This window comes from Colossoma macropomum, unplaced genomic scaffold (assembly GCF_904425465.1).
Source record: "Colossoma macropomum unplaced genomic scaffold, Colossoma_macropomum, whole genome shotgun sequence".
Taxonomy (NCBI): domain Eukaryota; kingdom Metazoa; phylum Chordata; class Actinopteri; order Characiformes; family Serrasalmidae; genus Colossoma; species Colossoma macropomum.
The window spans coordinates 49,050,285-49,069,103 of NW_023494787.1; the positions used below are offsets into that span (position 1 = coordinate 49,050,285).

Consider the following 18,819-nt stretch of genomic DNA (forward strand, 5'->3'; position numbering starts at 1 on the left):
GATCTGCTGATGTGTGTGAGTTTGTGTTTTTACTCGCGCTAAACTGGGTTTTTTTAATGTCAGGTACAGACTGAATACTTATCTGCTGGTCTGGACGGCTAATTATCACGATCAGTTATTAAAGTAATAAAGCTACCGAGAGCAGATCCGTGCAGCCCAGATTAATCTACGTCTGAGGATTATAACAAAACAGATTTGGTGAAAATCGGTTGAGTAATAAGGAAGCTGTGGCTGATTTAATCCTGAGACTCATCTTCTCTCAATACAAGAGAACCTGTTCACAAGCGCATCTTGACCTCTCCAACATGGCGGACGCGCAGACGTATCGCCTCAGATAGAGAACAACAGGCAATGCGGCATCTAGATATGTATATCTATGGTTATAGCACACAGTTAAACATTAGAACCTTAAGCTTGCTAATGAAAATGCATCTGGCTGATGTTGTGCAGTGTGTTACTGTACAACGTTACTGTGAAATTCCCCTTTAAGAGAAATGGAAAAGCAGGCCTTTTATACAGTTTCCTTCTCTAAACCTTCCAAGCCCATTACATTCCTCTGATTCTTCATTCTCTGGCCTGAATGCTTTACAGAAGCTCCATAAGAGAAGCGCAGCTTCTCCCTCCGCCCGACGAGCGAAGCCCTCTCTTCATTTGCATTGTTTGACGTGATGTCTCTTTGTTTGATATAGGGCTGGAGGCCTGATTTGAATTGGTAAAGTGGCACAGAAACATATGGGCTGGCATAAGCGCATGCATATGCATCTGAGGCGGTGCAGAGAGGACGCCCCGTCTCCAGCTAAGCCCGAGCCTGGCTCTGAAGACGACGCGGTCTGCTAGCTTTGTGACTCCAAAATCCTTTTTGACATTGGAATCTTTCCTCTTTCCGGCGTGCGCCCTCTGTCTCCATATTCAGTTTAATGTTCTGCTGCTCCTCATAGGACAAGAGATAAAAGGCAAACAGCAAAAGGAATGAAAAGGAACAAAGTGCAGTGCTTATCATTGATGCATCAAGACAGTGTTTTCCCTTTCATTCCGTTCTCTTAAGAAGATTCTCTTTCATAGTCCTGCCTCGCTGCAGAGGTAGAGTTCAGGCATTGAAATGCTGTTTATTGTTTTAGAGTCTGGCTTTTAGGACTTGGCGTTCTGCTTGGCACTTGCTAGAAGGCAGTGGAGAGCATCTCAGTGGTTCTGATTAGTGTGTTAATTATAGCAGCTTCCACTGCAGTAACTGGAGAGTAACTACAAATGTACTTAAAGTCAGTATTTGTACTGCTTGATTTCAAGCGTTGGGAAATACACTGGAAAGTCTGATATCTCGGCAAGAGAAAACATCTTAAAGTTAGTTGATATGTCTAATATTTCTCATCCCAAGCTTATTATACGATTATTTAACTGATTTCTATGTATTTTATTTGTTTGAAGTCATTTTATTTACTTAACTTATCTCACTATATTGGCAGATCATTTCGCGTATTTCACAAAATATGTGCAAAACACCCTGTTACTCCAGTAACTATGTGGAAAAAACTGTGTTATATTGTGTATATATAAATATATAAGAGAAAAGAAGTAAACGCAACCTCTATAGAACACTGTGACTGAGAGGGCCATTCCAAAAGCCTCAGATTGCATTTCTTGAAGTAGTTCTTGGTGATTTTTGTTGTGTGTTTGGGATCATTGTCCTGTTGTAGAAGCAGTTTATATTCAGCTTTAGTTTCTTGACTGGCTGGGTCACCTTACGTCACATCCCCTCCACAATTTGCTGATGTTTCGTGGAATCCATTCTTCCATCTAGCCATGCACTGTTTCCTCAACTCCAAAACATAACGTACACTCACGCGCTTAATGATGTTTCATCATTTATTTGTTCAGAAGTCTGAGAGCAAAAGTCTTATTGAAAATCTTATTTTTTATTTAAACCTGGAAATAAACAACAGAAGATTTTAGACAAATTGTAAAAACGTAGGCTTTGACGATTTAAATGAAGAATATTTTAAATTTTGCACTATTTCGGGGCTGCTGAGTGGCGCAACCGTGTAACCGTTGGCAATATCATCAGGAGATCACGAGTTCTGGAGATGCTACAGGCATCCATGGCCGGGAGTCCAAGAGGGCACAATTGGCCTCGCTCCCTGGGTGGGTAGGATGCGCCCCCCCACTATTTCTAGGTCTCTGTTCAAATTGAAGGAAATTTGTGACACTGATCACGTTGAAGCCTTTACACAAAAAGGTCAGATCAGTTTTTTAGTGTTACCTCTTCTACTGAAGCTCGTGTCCAGACACTCTCAGGTGGATTTGATCTGCTTATCAGAGGCTTTTGCACAAACATGTGGACTCCATTGACAGCTCCAGTGCATGCTGTCGTTAAGGCAAAAGGGACACGCACCACCAAATACTACGAAATTTTGGAATTCTTGTAAACTTTCAAAGATTCTGCTGTTCACTTGGATTGTAATGCTGATGATATCATTAGTATTGAAAAACTGTAAAATTAGAAAGGAATGCCAAATAGAAGCTCTCAGACATTTGGACCCCACCATACTTCATCAGTCAGCAGGACTCGTAACCACGACGCCTCTGGCTTATCTAGAACGTTTTGCATACTTCAGATGTTGATTTCTGTGATGAGGTCTCAGGTAAAATTTCTTTTGACTGTTCTTAATGAAAGTTCTTAAACTGCCAAACCAGTTCTAACAAGTCAACTAAGGCCTAATGAGTTAATTAAGACATAACAAGTAAATTAAGGCCCAACAGGGTCTGATAGGGTGCCCACACTTTTGCACATGCTGCATTTTTTAAAATCAAATATTAAGCAACTGCGCGTTAACGTTAGTGGCAAAAAATGTTATTTTAATTGTTTGTTGCAGATGTTTAGTTTAATATTTTCACTTAAAAAATGTGTAATCTGTATGTTTGTATATGTAATATTTAAAAAAATATATTTAAAATTAAAAATCAGTTCAGATTGCCTCACCATGCACGTGCAAACAAGCACAGAGGCAGTAAGACTCTGAGAGAAACAAGCTGTAAGGAGACCACTCGGACCGCTCTGACTAACTCCGTTCTGACCACTGATAATGTCCATGACCTCCATCTGCTGGGTGGCTTTCAGAGCAGGCCGTCTGGATGTATGTGCTGGCTGCATGAACAGGACATGCTGGCTGTGCTTCTGCTCACCATCATGGGCTCATAAGTTTCTCTGAGGTGGTTTTTAATACCTTTATTTACTCTCTGCTGTCTGCCTGGAGTGCTGTAGGGATGAGGAGCAGCCTCTACTGAGAGAGAGAAAGGGGGGAGAAGAGAATGGGAGGTGGGGGTAGAGCCACAGAGAAGGTAAGAGCAGGGTGGCTGGTGTATGTGGGCGCTGAAGAGGAAATAAAAAACATAAGCCTCCTACACAGATGTGGCTGCATGGACAGGCTGAGATTTTCCCAGGAGTTCTAATTCAAAAATACAACCTGTATTCAAAGTCTTGAAATCTGTTAACCCCTTAAATGGCCAGGGTCTGTCAGTGGGCCCAAAGGTTTATTACACACTTCTATAATCTAAGAATAGCTCAGCCAGTTTGCACTAAAGTCCCTGTAGTTACTCATTAATAAGCCTTAGTATGTAATAAGCCTGCGATTTAAAGGGGTTAACAACAACAATTGACGGTTCTAAGCTAATTTAAACTCACAGCTGAAGTTTTGTGACGTACAGCTGCAGCATTATATCTCCAGTATGTCTGTCTGGTGCTGGAAGCACATAAGAGTTTGTGTCAATATGGGGTTGAATACCAGAGGTGGTAACAAGTCACTAAGCTGCAAGTAACAAGTAAGTCTCACGTCTTCACGCTCAAATCCCGAGTGAAGGTAGTCGAGTCTCGATTCAAGTCCCAAGTCGGTGAAGGGGAGTCTCAAGTCAAGACCCAGGTCAATAATGAGGTCAGTGAGTCCTAAACCTGTCAGTCTGCATTCGTCAGCTAATTTAAGGCCCTAACACTGAATAATGGTATCAGTACTGTAGCCTTTTAATGACAGCGTATTAGTGTGGTGTAGCTTTATATTAATTAATATATTTATTTTTACTTTCAATTAAAATACAGAATTCATGGTACACAGATAACCATGACAGGCATACTGTATACACAAAGAGTAGGGCAACTACACATGAAAAGAACTTCAAAAGTACTACTGAACTTAATTAAAAAAAAGTTATATTTGAAGATAATTTTGATGATGGGAACATTGAGTGCACAGAATTTAAATAAATAAAAAAAATAGCTCAGCAAATGTACGAAGCTGAAGTTCACTTTTTTTCTCCAGCCTCTTATTCGAATTTTCCATTCCGCCTTAAATGGTGCAGTAGTTTTGTTGCGGCGCTTCGCTGCTGCACCATTTAAGGCGGAACAGCAAATTCCAATACGAAGCTGGTGAATAACAAGTCAACTTCAGCCTTCTGGTGAATGTTGCACTCGTTTTACCTGCAGAAGCTGTTAAAATCGGTCAAACAGAGACGCTGTGTTTCTTCTGTTTTGCTACCGTGAGGAAAACGGTCAGTTAACCTGGTGAGTTTCTCCAGTAAGAGTGGAGTTTAAGTGCTGAGTGAGGCTTTATTGATGCTGCTGATGCTTCGCTTGTTATCAGCTTGTGGAGGTGAACCGGAGCTCTAAACGCTTCACTCATCTCCCGAAATAAAATAAGCTGAGAATAAGCTCAGTGACGGACACCTGACGACAAATGATGTTTATTCAGTTTATGGCAAGAAACAAATCCATTCACATGGAAAATAATCCTCGTGTGTAGAGAGTCCCGCCTGCAGTCAGACGCCTCTCATCTGTCTTTCATTTTGAGTCTCGAGTCTTTCCGAGTGTTGAAGTCTAAGTCAGAGTCCGAGTCACTGGTGTTGAAGTCAAAGTTGAGTTCTAAGGTTTTCTCGAATTTCTCGATTCGAGTCTGAAGTCATCAAATGCGTGACTCGAATCGGACTCAAGTCCAAGTCATATTACTCGAGTCCACTCGAGTGCCCTAAATAGTGAGCATTAATTGTGGGTAGCATGAGTTTTTTGATTTTTGAATAAATGTGAGTTTAATGTAGTTCGGGAGGTTTTTTGCTTCTGTGGCTGATAACAGACCTTTATTTATTTTTTTAAACATCCTGTTGCAGACGAAACTTTACGTACTACTATTTTTGCAACTGCTACATTAATGTGGCTGAGTGTGGAGCAGCAACCAGAAGGTTGTGGGGTCAAATACCTGGACTGACTGGGCACTCCTGGTTGTGCCTCTGAGCACTCAACCCTCCCACTACCCCAGGTGCTGCTGCCCTGCTGGTGACGCTGTGTGGCCCCCATATTGGGCACAGTTAGGCAGCAAAATGGTCAATTTTCATTGAATTGAGTTTGTCTATTTTTTTATTTTTTTTTTTTACCTAATTTGAAAAGTCCAGTTACTCTTTGCCTTGTGTTAAAATTTCATGATGAACAGACCAGCAGACCGACTGGCCACTTCATTAAGTTCACCTCCTTGTATCTACAATCTTTGTTCACTTTATCAGCCCCACTGACCGTATAGGAGCCCTTTGTAGTTCTGCAGCTATAGTGTATTGTAATGTAGAGTGTAGTGTGCCAGACTGACACTTCACAGGGTCTTTAGGTTGAGATTCCTGACTCAAAACTTGTTTGGATGGTAATGAAAAATGTAGGATGGAATTAAAACTGCAGCTCTTGCGATTTGAAAACTGCACTCTATCAAACTGCGACTTTGACATAAAAAGATGAATAAATCACACATTATATATGTATGTATGTATGTATGTATGTATGTATGTATGTATGTATAATCTGTATATCGCTGTTGTCGGAAGAAAACCTTGTAGCTCCATTTTTGTTGTTTTTCAATTTTTGACATATTTCAAAAATGCCTGTTGCCCTTTACATTGTATGTAAATTTCATGATGAATGGACCAAAAGAAATGATGCAAAATGACTTGGAAAAAAGTCTGATTCCATTGACTTACATTAAAAGTAAAGTATGTTTTTTATATATTATATATATAAAATCAATTTTTTAAAAATCAGTTTTTCAATTTTTGAGATCATTTAAAAAAAAATTTGCCATTAGACAGACAGACAGACAGACAGACAGACAGACATTGATCCTGAAGGGAAATTTCAGTATGTAAATTTTATGATGAATGGACCAAAAGCAAGGACCCAAAATTACTTTGAAAAAAGGCCGGTCTATTGGAATTAAAAGTTAAAACATTAATGTACGTTTTTTTTTCTTCTCCTGTAAAGTTGCTGTTTTGGAGATATGAGGTTTTGTTCCAAAAGGAGGTGAACAACGTGTGTAATTTATAAAACAGTGCTGATGTCAGATGAACTGTGTTGCTCCGACTAGAAAACCTTCCACCAGCCGCCGCTGATAAAGAGACAGAACAGGGAGAGACAGTGAGGAGAGGGAGAGGGAGCGAGCGGTGGGACGCTGTGTAGCGTTAGCCTTGCTGCCTGTGTTCTGCCTGTCATAATAATCTGTGGGAGCTGTGAGAGCAGGACACAAGGCCCACTAACGCACAGGCCGCTAATGTGATTTGTCAACGCTTGACAACATGAAAGCAGCGCGGCTTTCGCGCGGGAGAAGCCAAATGGAGCGGGTCATCTCCGCTCCGCTCATGAAAAGATCCCACGTGTGGGACGGGAAAATGGATTTGATTGTATAACCGCTGCCTATATTCTTCTCTCTCTCTCTCTCTCTCTCTCTCTCTCTCTCTCTCTCTCTCTCTCTCTCTCTCTCTCTCTCTCCTACGAAACCTTCCTTCGCTCTGAACCGTGCCGCTGCGAGCCATTATGTTTGGTGCTGTGCATTTTCAGACCTTAAAGCAGGAGGGAGATGTTATCAGGTTATGTAATTATTTTATTTAGAAGATGCCGCTGAAAGCCGCCAAGGGCAAAGCGTAGCAGATGAATGGTGTCAAATCAGTGTCAAGGAATGACAGAGAAAAAGATCTGATCCATTTTCCGTCCATTGCAGGGAATTGCGGTCTGTTTTTCGGTCATTTAGGTCACTCGCTTTAATAGTAATGATACAGCTCTGATTATTATTATGTAGAAGTCATGAAGATGATGACACGGTCCAGAAACTTCAGAGGATCAGTTACGACTTACAGGCAGAGTGTTGGTCTGGCGAATGCCAGCGCTGCCCCCACCTTCCCGGAGGCTTTTCCCAACAGGCCTGTTTTAATTGCATCAAACTTTTAAAGGCGGTGTCAGACACCCACAGGGCGGAGGTGGACAGCGGTGTTGGGTTGCGCTGTTGTTTTCGGAACAATAGGCCTGGATGGTTCCCTGTGAAACAGCAAAGGTCTTTGGTCCCGGCTGCTGGCCGAAGGGCTTAAATGTGCTATGAGAGACGAAGACTTTGGGTCTGTCACTGGTCTTCTGGCCAGTTTAAAGGGGGGGGTCATTTTAACTAGGGCTGATTGAGTCATTATATTTAATGTCAAAATCGCAGTTTGATAGAGTGCAGCTTTAATTCCATCCTACATTATTTATTGCTGTCCAAACAAGTTTTAAGTCAGGAAACTCAACCTAATAGAGCTGGTGAAGTGTCAGTCTGGCACTCTACATGATACATTCAGCCACAACATTGTTTAAATGTACATGATACACAATATTACAGGATTACATTAATAACTTTAGTTACAGTGGGCAAAAGTTTAAACAGTCGAATGACGTGTTTTTGCTGGTTTTCAAGGTGAAAATATAGGAATATGTTCTCCCAGAATACACACATCTATCTATTTGCTGAACATAACATATATGACAGAAAATAAAACATAAAACAGAAAATGTGGCATAATTTTTTCCAACATTTTTATCACAGTAACCACCTAAACGCTCTGCTCTTCTGCAGTTCAATAAATATAATTAAATATCAGTCAAATCTGAACATCTGTCTTAAAGGCTGATGGATTTTTCAAAATCTCTGCATAATTTAGACTTAAAGTTGTAAACAGAGTCATTCAGAGTGGTTTGGTGTGAAACGCTGAAAGTCAGAACTGTTCACAGTGGTGGTGATAGGAACCAGATGTCCACCTCTAAAAGCTCCCTCACCGACAGTTATTACATGAAACGGTTATGAATTCACTGCCTGATGGCATTGTTTTACTCAAGATCCTTTATTGTCGTTGCACAGGGTAAAACGAAATTGGGTGGCAATCCTAACGGTGCATAAACAAAAAAGATTAACCTAGGAATAAAGCAAAAATATAGGCTAATGTAAAATATAAAATGCAAGATATTAAAAGAAACACTATATAATTTAAAATTATAGTAAAAATAGAAAATTGAACTAAAATAATTTAAAATGAAATTATAAAAGTAAAATAAGTAAAATAAAAGGGTGGATATAAAAGAGTGTAGCAGCTGTGGTATTGCAAATGAGGGTACTGCACATGTGTGAAAGGGAGTATTTCAGTGCAGCTTAATAATAAATCTAAAGTGCAGATGAATGTAAATATCTTTTAAAATATTAACATAATATTTTATGGTAGTTTTGAGAAGATTTTGGCCAAATTTTTGTTTAGTCCCCAAAGAAAATGTCGTTTTTTTTTTGCAGATTTTCCACTATTTTACCATCATCAACCTTCCATATTAAACTCGTGTAGGTTCACTGGTGGTTTTGGATAGTAAATAAAATGTCTATATCTGTGTTGTAGTCATGGCGACCCCTGGTTCCCATCACCACCACTGTAAAGAAATCTGAGTCTCTACAATCAACCATTTCACACCAAACCACTCTGAATGGTTCTGTTTTCAGCTAAATTCTGCAGATATTTGGGGAAAAAAAGGTGGAATTTCCTTTTAAGCAAAAAGTCCATATCAGAGATGAACTTCTGCAGCACAATCACAAAAATAAAAAAATCTTTATGTATAGAGATTACTATTATTATTTTTTATTATTGTTGTTGTTGTTGTTGTTTAGTATTAATTTTAACCATGTTAATTAATGAAATGTTTTATTTCTGATATATATATTTTTTTTGTTTGTTTTGTTTTGTTTTTTTTTACATGAAATGGTTCTGATTTTTATTGCCTGATGCATTGTTTTATGAAAAAAATTTTAAATTCTTAAATTCAGGGCAGACAGGCACATGTAGGGTATGGTGAGGTAAAACAGTCCCCAAAGATAGCTAATTTGCTCAAACTTACCGAGTCTGTTAGTTTCTCTAGAATGAAGTATTTCACATCAAACAACAATTTAGTTATGGAGAAATTTTGAAAAATTGATGGAATCCCCCTTTAAGCAGTGATCTAGTGGTACAGAGATATTTGAATAAATACACCCATCCTTAATTAGCCTCAGCCAGACCAGCACTTCTTTACAGGAGGGAAGAGCACTGGAAGCACCTCCTGTTAGCCAGAGATGATGGTTGATCATGGAACTCGTAGAACAGTGGTCAAAACCATATTTATTGAAGTATATTAAGAAATGTTCTGTCATATTTAAAAGGACCCATATCCTATCCTCCAAAAAATGGCACTGTTTTTGTTTCTGTGCCTTAAGAACAGTTATATGCTCTGTTTTGATTGGCTTGTTTGAAAAGCAGCTTGGGCTGACACACCCATATATGTGTATATATAGCTTTGGTGTGAAGGGGCGGAGCTATACTGCTGTTAGCTGTATAGGTAGATGTATATATGTAAATGGACTGGACTGTAGAGGGAACAGTACATTTTAAAACACTAACAATATTATTATAATATAAATTAGAATATTTTATTAAAAAAATTAAGGTTTTCCATGATGAGGGTCCTTCATGTACAGCGTAAAACTACACTTTTAAAAAAGATTCCAGGGTTCTTTAGTAAGGACAATAGTTCCATATAGAACCATGAACACTCAGAGAACCAATTAAAGGGTTCTTTGCATCATGAAAGGGTTCTTCAGATTGATGGAGAATGTGCTGTAGATGGTTATGTATAGCATCAATCGCATAGCATGTATAGCATTCTTCTGTTGTTACAGGCTTGACATTCTTCAATCTGAAGAACACTTTCACCATGCAAAGAACCCTTTAATTGGTTCTCTTAGTGTTCATGGTTCTATATGGAACTATGTTCTTTTACTTAAGTGTGTAGCCTAGTTATAGTGTTAACCGATGCTTGATATTGATAGCAGCATAGCTTTAATAACTCTCTGAAAACGCAACGTGACAGAAACTTCAAACATTCGAAATACAGTATTAGATAAAACTAAACTGTAAAAGTAGAATAAACAATATCAATTAAAGGAAAAAAGCCTTTTACAAAGCACAAGGCTGAAGCTGAGCCCACTGTAAAACATCATGTGGGTCACTGTTCGGGAAGAATTGTGCCTGTTTCTGCCTCCCATGTCTTTCAACCTGGGCTAAGAGAAAAGCACTGGGTTTCTCTCTCGGTCGGCCATCTGTGCTCCTCACTAAACCGTCTGGAAAGATAAGGCCTGTTCAGATAGCACACAGGAAAGCCAAGGAACAGAAGAGGAGGGTAATCGAGGGTCCCTTGTCCGTCTTGTCGGGCATTGAAAAGGGGTCTGTTCGGCCGTGGCCGTGCGGGTCTTTCTCCGTGCCCCGCCGTTATCTTCTGGGGTTTCGTGTTCGTAGGGAAGGACAAAGAGCGGCTTTGTGCGGTCAGGACTCTCTTTCCTTGGGCCGTTATTTACTCGCCGGCTTTTCAGCAGGACCCGGCCTCAGCCTTCACCTCTGCCGTGTTCTACAGGGAAACGCACAAAGGCAGACCGCAACATTCTTCCCCCGATCCATCTCGCTCGGCTAGCTGCAACCCGATATAACTCCCCTCCTTCCCCTCCTGCTGTCTGTCCCCTCACCTCCCTCTAGAACTACAGGTGTAAGTAATATCTGGGCTGTATCTCTCTCTCTCTCTCTCTCTCTCTCTCTCTCTCTCTCTCTCTCTCTCTCTCTCTCTCTCTCTCTCTCTCTCTCTCTCTCTCTCACTCTCTCTCCTGGGTCTCCGGTGTCCTCTCCACTTTCGGTGGCGGCGATAAGATGTCTGCGCGATTAAGAGGGAAAAGTAATCCTGCCCCGGGCCCGTACTGAATGCTCAGGCAACACAAAAGCAGCGGGACAGGGGCGGGGAGGTGAGCGAGGGAGGGGGGCGGGTGGACGAGGGGTAAATAATTGATGGGCAGCACTTTCGTTTTTTAATCTGTAAATGAGAAGCCCGGTGATGCTTTAGCCCGCTGTGTCACCCAATCCCGCCACCATTAAGATAACAAGATGGAAGATAATGATCCTAGTTAAGACGCAGTTTACATGGCAGAGGAAGGAGGGAGGCTGATCGGTCTTGGCTGGATCCTTGGAAGAAGACCCTTTGCGAACCTGATGAGGTGGATCTGTGCTCACGTCCATATAACCACGGCGAGCTGGACTCCCATCAAAGACGCCGCACAAGGACAGACCAGAGTTATCTTGTCCATTAATCTGCTCCGTTTACATGCCACCTGGCGTAAGTCGCCCGAGAACAGAATTGGCCACGGCCGAGCGCGCCGAGAATTATCAAAGCATCAGCGCCTCCGGGTCAGTTTAATCACAGGTGACCCTTCAGTCGGAGCGGGAAAGAAAGAGAGATAAGGACCTAAAGAAAGGAAGGCTGAAGTATAAAATGGAACGAAGAGAAACTGAGTGCTGGTGATCCTCTAAAAGGCCAGGAAAGTGCTGGAGAGGACCAGAGACCTCTATGTCTGAGAAATAGCCTGGGTGACAGTAAAAGCAGCCGCTGGACATGCATGCTAACTAACGTTACATTACAGCCAATTTGCATATACAAAAACAAGCCTTTATTAAAAGGCCTGCGTTTTATATCTGTATCATATTGGGCTTTTTGACCTGAGGTCCGCTTATGGCATTTGTGGCGTTTTCATGAAGCAAAAAAGTAGACATAATTAATTTTACATGACCGTTTTCCAACCTTTCTTTATGCCTTAGAATTAAACGGGCCATTTTTGTTACTATGCCTTTAAGACTGCTACATGTAAATGACCTCATTTATTAACAGACCCTCCTTCCTCTAAATATCACTTCCACTTTACCAAAAAATCGAGAGCAGGGAGTAAAAACAAGCTCTTCAGGAGTGTGAACTAGCTTGTGCCCAGCACATTGTTGTACAGTGTTGTGTTTTTATAATACTGAATGCTCTAATAAACTTAAAAGGAAATGTGAATATAGTAACATACAACCCTACTTCCAAAAAAGTCGGGATGCTGTAAATGTAAATAAAAACTGAATGCAATGATGTGCAAATTATTAAAACCTTATATTTAAAAATATTTTAAAATTGTACAAAGACAACATAGCAGATATTGAAAATGAGAAATTTTATTGTTTTTTTGTAAAATATATGCCCATTTTGATGCAAGCAACATGTTTCAAAAAAGTTGGAACAGCGGCAACAAAGATCGGTAAAGTTGTGTAACGCTAAAAAACACCTGGTGGAACATTTCACAACAAATTAGGTTAATTGGCAACTAGGGCTGGGCGATAAAACAATAACGATAATTATTGCGATATAACTTTTCCTCGATAGAGCGATACGACATGTTCGATAAATGTTCGATATAATACACCGTTCTCACACTTCCACGTTCAGTGAAAGCCCTGGTGGCGTTTTCTACTGCAAGGAAAGGGACACTACTCTGCTGTCGCCAGGAGAGGGCGCACTTCTGAGTAGGACTCTATTTGTCTGGTGGTAGATATTTTGCGGTTCACCACTTAAACTACTACAATTGAATATCCAGTCATCTAGCTGGTGTCTGAATACTGTGATGTCATGTGTAGCGGGGTAGCCGAGCGCTCGGCACCAGCTAAAATAATCTGTTTTCTTTCTTAAATCATGACTTTTACAAAATAGCCGTGCTTTTCCAGCTGGTAAAAACAGCTCAGCAGACACTTTCTCCCACTCTCCCATGACAGATCTGTGAAATGTTCCACTGTTTGGTGAGTGTTTGTTGTGTTCCGACCATAAAGGATAGTTTAAAACAGCGATTAACCACCCAGGAGCAAAAATCAGCCTTCAAACTTAAAAGAAATAATGATTTGACATTTATCGCAGTGTGTATCGATATCGAACGATATAAATTTTGTTTATCGTGATAACATTTTTGGCCATATCGCCCAGCTCTATTGGCAACAAGTCAGTAACATGATTGGGTATAAATAAAATAAATCTCAGAGAGGCTGAGACTTTCAGAAGTAAAGGTTGGGAGGGTTCACCAGTCTAAAAGACTGTACAGGCAAATAGTGCAACAATTCAATAATAACGTTTCTCAGTAAAAGAACAAAGAACTTGGAGAGCTTGGAGCTCTGCGGAGCTGGGCTGAAGCTGGCTTCTTATTCACCAGCCTTTTGTTCTAATTTCACTATTCACCCTAAACGAAGTGGTAGTTACACACTGGCAGCTGTTCAGGTGAATAAGAAGCCAACTTCACGCGTGTCCCACACGTCTGTGACTTTGATAAATGAATTTGGAAATCTAGCTGGTTAGATGATACGAGAGGAAGCGCAGCAATCGGTCTGATGTCCATCTTAGGCTAAGGCTAACCCCAAGAGACCAGCCATTCCTTTGCATCTGCTGCCTCAAAACAAAGTGAAATACTGAGTTTTCATTCAATACTGGACTGAAACATCCCTGACTCAGACGTTCAGCTAAACAGTTCGTGGCGATATCTTAACCATTATGAGAAAACTACAGGAAGAATTTCAACCAGCCCACTACTAGTTAAACCCCTAGTGTCCATGCATCTACATGCGCACTCAAACATACTCGCGCTGCATTTCAAGGCCGCCTCAACGAGGCAGTTGGCCAGCCCCTGACTGCATGACCTTTGCGGTCACTGGGATGTACAGGCTTATGGCCACTCCAGCCTTGGGACCAGCAACCCAAGCTGAACACCATAAGCAAGAGCCATACAAACCCGCGCCCCATCTCCATCCATCAGAGTGCGGGAGAATGACGCGCATGAAATGCGGCGAGCTGAGATCACCGTGAATAAAGACGTCTATTAGCAGAATGAAGAATCTTTCGCCGGGCGAGGTGACCTCAGCGCGGCCACGTGACGTCCATCAAGGAAGGCCGTTGGCTGGCGGGCGAGAGTGAGCGATGCGAGAGGCGGGAGCAGATGGGCTCCGGGGCCGGCCGTTTCTGCCCTCCGCTCTAATACGCTACCCATCATGCATTCCGCTCGGCCTCTAATGAAAGCGCAAGGCCCCATCAGTCACGGAGCGCGAGGCAAATGGAAATTCGGCCGTCCTCAGGAGAGACGTGCGCGCACGCATCCGTACATGACTGATCATCATCGCCGCCGACCGCAGAGCAACAACATATTAATATTCACTAAAAAACCTTTAAGGGCTTTTTTTTAACGTTCTTTTTTTCAAGGAAACCGACTGTCGTTTTTGCATTTCTGCGCCAGCGAGACGGATCGCGCTCACGGACCAGCGAGATACAACATTCCTCTCAAGAACCTTGTTTATTTAGTTTCTGTCATTATTTATAATGCAAATAAATCCATTAGCCCTCCACATTAGTCTGGGTTTATATTTAGAACGGGTCCTTCACGACGTCCTGCTAAGAAATACAGTTTTATTTGAAGCTTCTGGTCGGGTCTCTTGTGCTCTCTGAGAGACACAGTAAATAAAATCATGAACACAGATGGCCAAGGTAAATTTGGAGGCCTCCCTAGAGAATAGCTCTCCATTAGGTCCGTCAGCAGAGAGGCTGTTTGTCTGGTAGTAGAAATTCCCATAAAAGGCGTTGTTTCAGCTGGCTGGTTAATTACTTGGATATCCTTGACACATTTAGAAGACGAAGCGCTTTACTGAAGTATGTGACCGATGATCTCATGCTTATTAATTTTTTTTAAATGGGGAATATTTGGATTTTTGTCTTTGAAAACCCCATATCCTGCACATTATACATTACACATTCAAAAATAAAGGTACTAAACTGTCACTGGGGCAGGTCCCCTTTTGTCACTGGGGTGGGACCCTCAAGGGTCCATCTCAGTACCTTTAGTCAGGGAACATAACTGAACCATAATCCACTGAAATGATATGTTCTAAGCTGTACTGACTCCACACACCCCGTCTCGTCTCCAGGCTTTTATTTTACTGTTCTGTTTTAAAACATTCGGTTATGAAAAGGTACAAATATGAACTTTTCACCTGGAAAAACGTATTTATTATTTTTTATTTTATTATTTACGGTTCACAACGGACCTTAAAACCACTGTTGTACCTTTTGAGGGAACATTTATATTATTAACAGTGACATTTGTGTAGGTTTATGTACCAAAAACAGCCATAATTAATTTCAAATTGCTGTTAAACAGGCTGTTTTTGTTACTGTGCCTTTAAGACTGATATATGTAAATGAGCTCTGTTCTGATTGCACTGTTTTGCCTCATTTAAAAAGGCTGAAACACTCCTTATAACTTCAGTGTGAATGGGCGGGACTAAACTGCTGTAATCTGAAGAGGTGGCGATATGTAAATGCATTGGGTTTTGTGACATCACAAAAACAGTCCATTCAAAGAGGCTGCTTAGTTAACCTACACAGACTGTATGTAGTGGGGAGTGAGGGGTACAATTCGCAGCTTTAACCATGTTTACATTCTACGTCAAATGCTTCTTTAAAAGAGTGAGGAAAATTAGTTTTTCCGTGGTATGAGCCCTTTAATCTGATCTGCTTGTGAGAACTCATCTTGAAGTAAATCACTCTCTCTCTGCCTGTTTTATTCCCAGGGGTTCTTCCGTAGAAGCATCCAGAAGAACATGGTGTACACGTGTCACAGGGACAAGAACTGCATCATCAACAAGGTGACGAGGAACCGCTGTCAGTACTGTCGGCTACAGAAGTGCTTCGGAGTCGGAATGTCCAAAGAGTGTGAGTGCCGGAGCCGTGCTAACCTGCTAACCCTTATGCTTCGTTCACATGTTTGCACTAGACAGATGGCGGCAAACCGGAAGTTCCATAGTTTTCAATGGAGCCGTGACGGAAAATTTTGCCTCCGCAAGCGTCAACGTTCGATAGAGCGCAGTGGTGAGCGGAAGGTTCCGGCAAGAGTCCAGTCCTGTGGACGCAGCATTAGATGCTAACATACACACAGCGCTATTAACATATCATATACAACAGTTAGTTCTGGCCACGCAAGCTGATTGGTTGAGAAGCGTTCTAACCGTGCTGTTATTTCGCCATAACGTCACAGGTTTTTCACAGACACTGTATCACTCTGCTGAGACGCCGTTGCTAAGCAACGTGTTTGACAGCTGTAGGAGATGCTCAAGACATTTGAACGTTTTTACTTTGCACCAAACAGAAAACGGACACTTTTAAGATCACATTTGTCCGACAGCCGATTTGGTCAGACTCTGAAGATGAGACGACACTAAATTCCCAAACTGTCAGTTGGTCTGTGTGGAGCTGGAGAACGAACTGCCGGCTGTGCAGCGAGTGGGCGGAGCTCGTTACTCTGACGTAGCAACAAGCTGCTTGTTAAGGAACTATAATTTGGTGAAGGAACTGCGAACATTAAAACATATTAAACGCCGCGTTCACGGCCCAGTTTATTAATTTATTACTGTATTTATTTAACTGTTGTATAAAAGCAGTAGAACTCTGTTGACTCTGTTTGTGTGTTATTTAAGCAATAGAACACGAGGGAGTGTGTTATCGTGATATTGCGTGATATTATTTGCGATAACAGACTCCCTCTCATGTTCTATTGCTTAAATAACACAGAAACAGAGTCAACAGGACAAAAATCAGCAGCCTGAACGAAAAGGGGATCGTGAAGGAAACCTTTTAGTCGCTGTGCTTGAGTAACAGGCTGCATTGATTGAGCTAATAACAACCCTGAATCAAAATCAAGTTACACTCTTAAAAAGATGGTTCACTCAGCCCCCACATCAGCATCTAAATCGCACAAAACGGTCTCATTCATTTGTGCTGTTAAAAGAAACGTTTGTGCTGTTTTAATTCTGGAGTTCTAAAAACAATGAGAGTCTCTAGGTAACACCTCTGAGAAGCTGGACCCCTATGTGGTCAGAAATGGAATAAAAATACTACTTTTCATTTGTGCTGCTAAAATAAATGTTTGTGCTATTTTAATTTTCAGGTTATTCAAGTCTCATTCGTTTCTGCTGTGAAAAGAAACGTTTGTGCTGTTTTAATTCTGGAGTTATAAAGCCATAAAGTTTCAGTGAGTGACGTCACTCAGCCCGCCATCAACGTCCAAATGGCGCCAAAACAGTCTCATTCGTTTGTGCTGATTTGTGCTGCTGAAATAAATGTTTGTGCTATTTTAATTTTCAAGTTATTAAGCGAGAAGTTTTGACGTGTGACGTCACTCAGCCCCCCATCAGCATCTAAATCTCGCCAAAACGTTAAAAGAAATATTTTTGCTCTTTCAATTTTAAACTTGCTGGATAAACAGTACAAACACAGCACAAACGAATTAGATCATTTTGGCGCCATTTGGACGTCGATGGGGGGCTGAGTGACGTCACAGATAATAAAATCTAATGTTTAATTTCTTGAAAATGCTGCCAGCACAAACAATAATCCTTATGGCACAAACCAGCACAAACGAAAAGTAGTATTTTTATTCCATTTCTAACCACATGGGGGCAGCTTCACAGTGGTGTTACCACCCCTGTTGGCAGTGTGCTTATGTTTTAGTAGTAGCAAAGTGTATCATAATATACTTACTTCATTGCAAATTCATTTTTGATCCCTGTTTAAACAGCATTTCACTGCCTGAACATTTTCTTCCTGACCTTCTGTGATGCAGCGAGTAGGGATTTCAGTGACCTCAGTACCTGAGTGCCGGCACCTGGAATGGCTAACCGAGTATTCATGCGTGTCCATAGCCAGACATGTCCAAGAGTGAGAGTGACGCTGATAACGCTTCCCTGTCAGAGCCATCGCAGATATCACTGGCGCAGTTGTGTTAGTAGTTGTAGTGCCTCTACAACCGCAAGGTCACGGGTTCAAATCCCTTCATGGTAAACCTTAGAAATAAGATTAAAGGTCAGGAGTGAGTGCTGTGTTAGCGCTGCGCTCTGCAGACGCAGCCTTGAATACGCGAGTTATAATGCCAACGTGTTTTGACATGAAAGCTCTCACTTCAGGGAAATGTTAGAGGAAATGCCAGACAGCCTGGTGGCCTTTTTCTTTTAAGTGCTGCTGGAGCTCTTCCCCTGCACTATCACCTGCATTGTCATTGCTGCTTCCATTCAGTAATAAAATACTGATACCATCATAACCGAAAGCTTTGCGGTTGTTGAGGTACGGCTGGAAACGACAGAATGAAGGTAGATACCTTTCAGTTATGGGTGTCATTTTTGCGTTTGGAGCCTTTTCATACCTCACAGATAACTCACTGGCACTTTATGTCTTTATGGTTTCTCCTACATACACCAGAGACCTACTTCACTGCTCGCTCGCCTTAATTTAATAAATGCGTTTCCTGAGTTGCGCCACCGAGTAGTTCAAACGAAATTGGAAAAACGCGGCCGATGTTATTGTGGCACATCAGGACACCCAGTGATTTGCGTCTTGCTCCTGCGGTACCTGAAGCCGCCCTTGAAATAAGGGACTTCAGCTGTTGCTAATGCATCATTGCACTGACTGCGTCGCCGTGCCTGTTCCTACGGATCTGAGCGGTTCGCATTTCACACGTTATTGGATCCCTTCGATTGCATCAGCAGTTATGGCCCACGTCCACTTCGCGCTCCATTTGCCGCGGCAGAACAGGCGATTCCTTCCTTTCAGGACAAAAGAGC

General features: G+C 41.6%; 1 protein-coding gene across 4 annotated transcripts in view; it reads left to right on the plus strand.

The window, feature by feature from the left end:
* The window catches only part of LOC118806214 (retinoic acid receptor beta-like), a 179,043-nt gene that overhangs the window by 101,658 nt on the left and 58,566 nt on the right, over positions 1-18,819 (plus strand). For all 4 annotated transcript variants that reach the window (XM_036567674.1, XM_036567676.1, XM_036567675.1 and 1 more), the window contains one exon: positions 15,778-15,919. In XM_036567674.1, the coding sequence (XP_036423567.1) occupies positions 15,778-15,919 (142 nt within the window). The remainder of the gene's footprint in view (positions 1-15,777; positions 15,920-18,819) is intronic.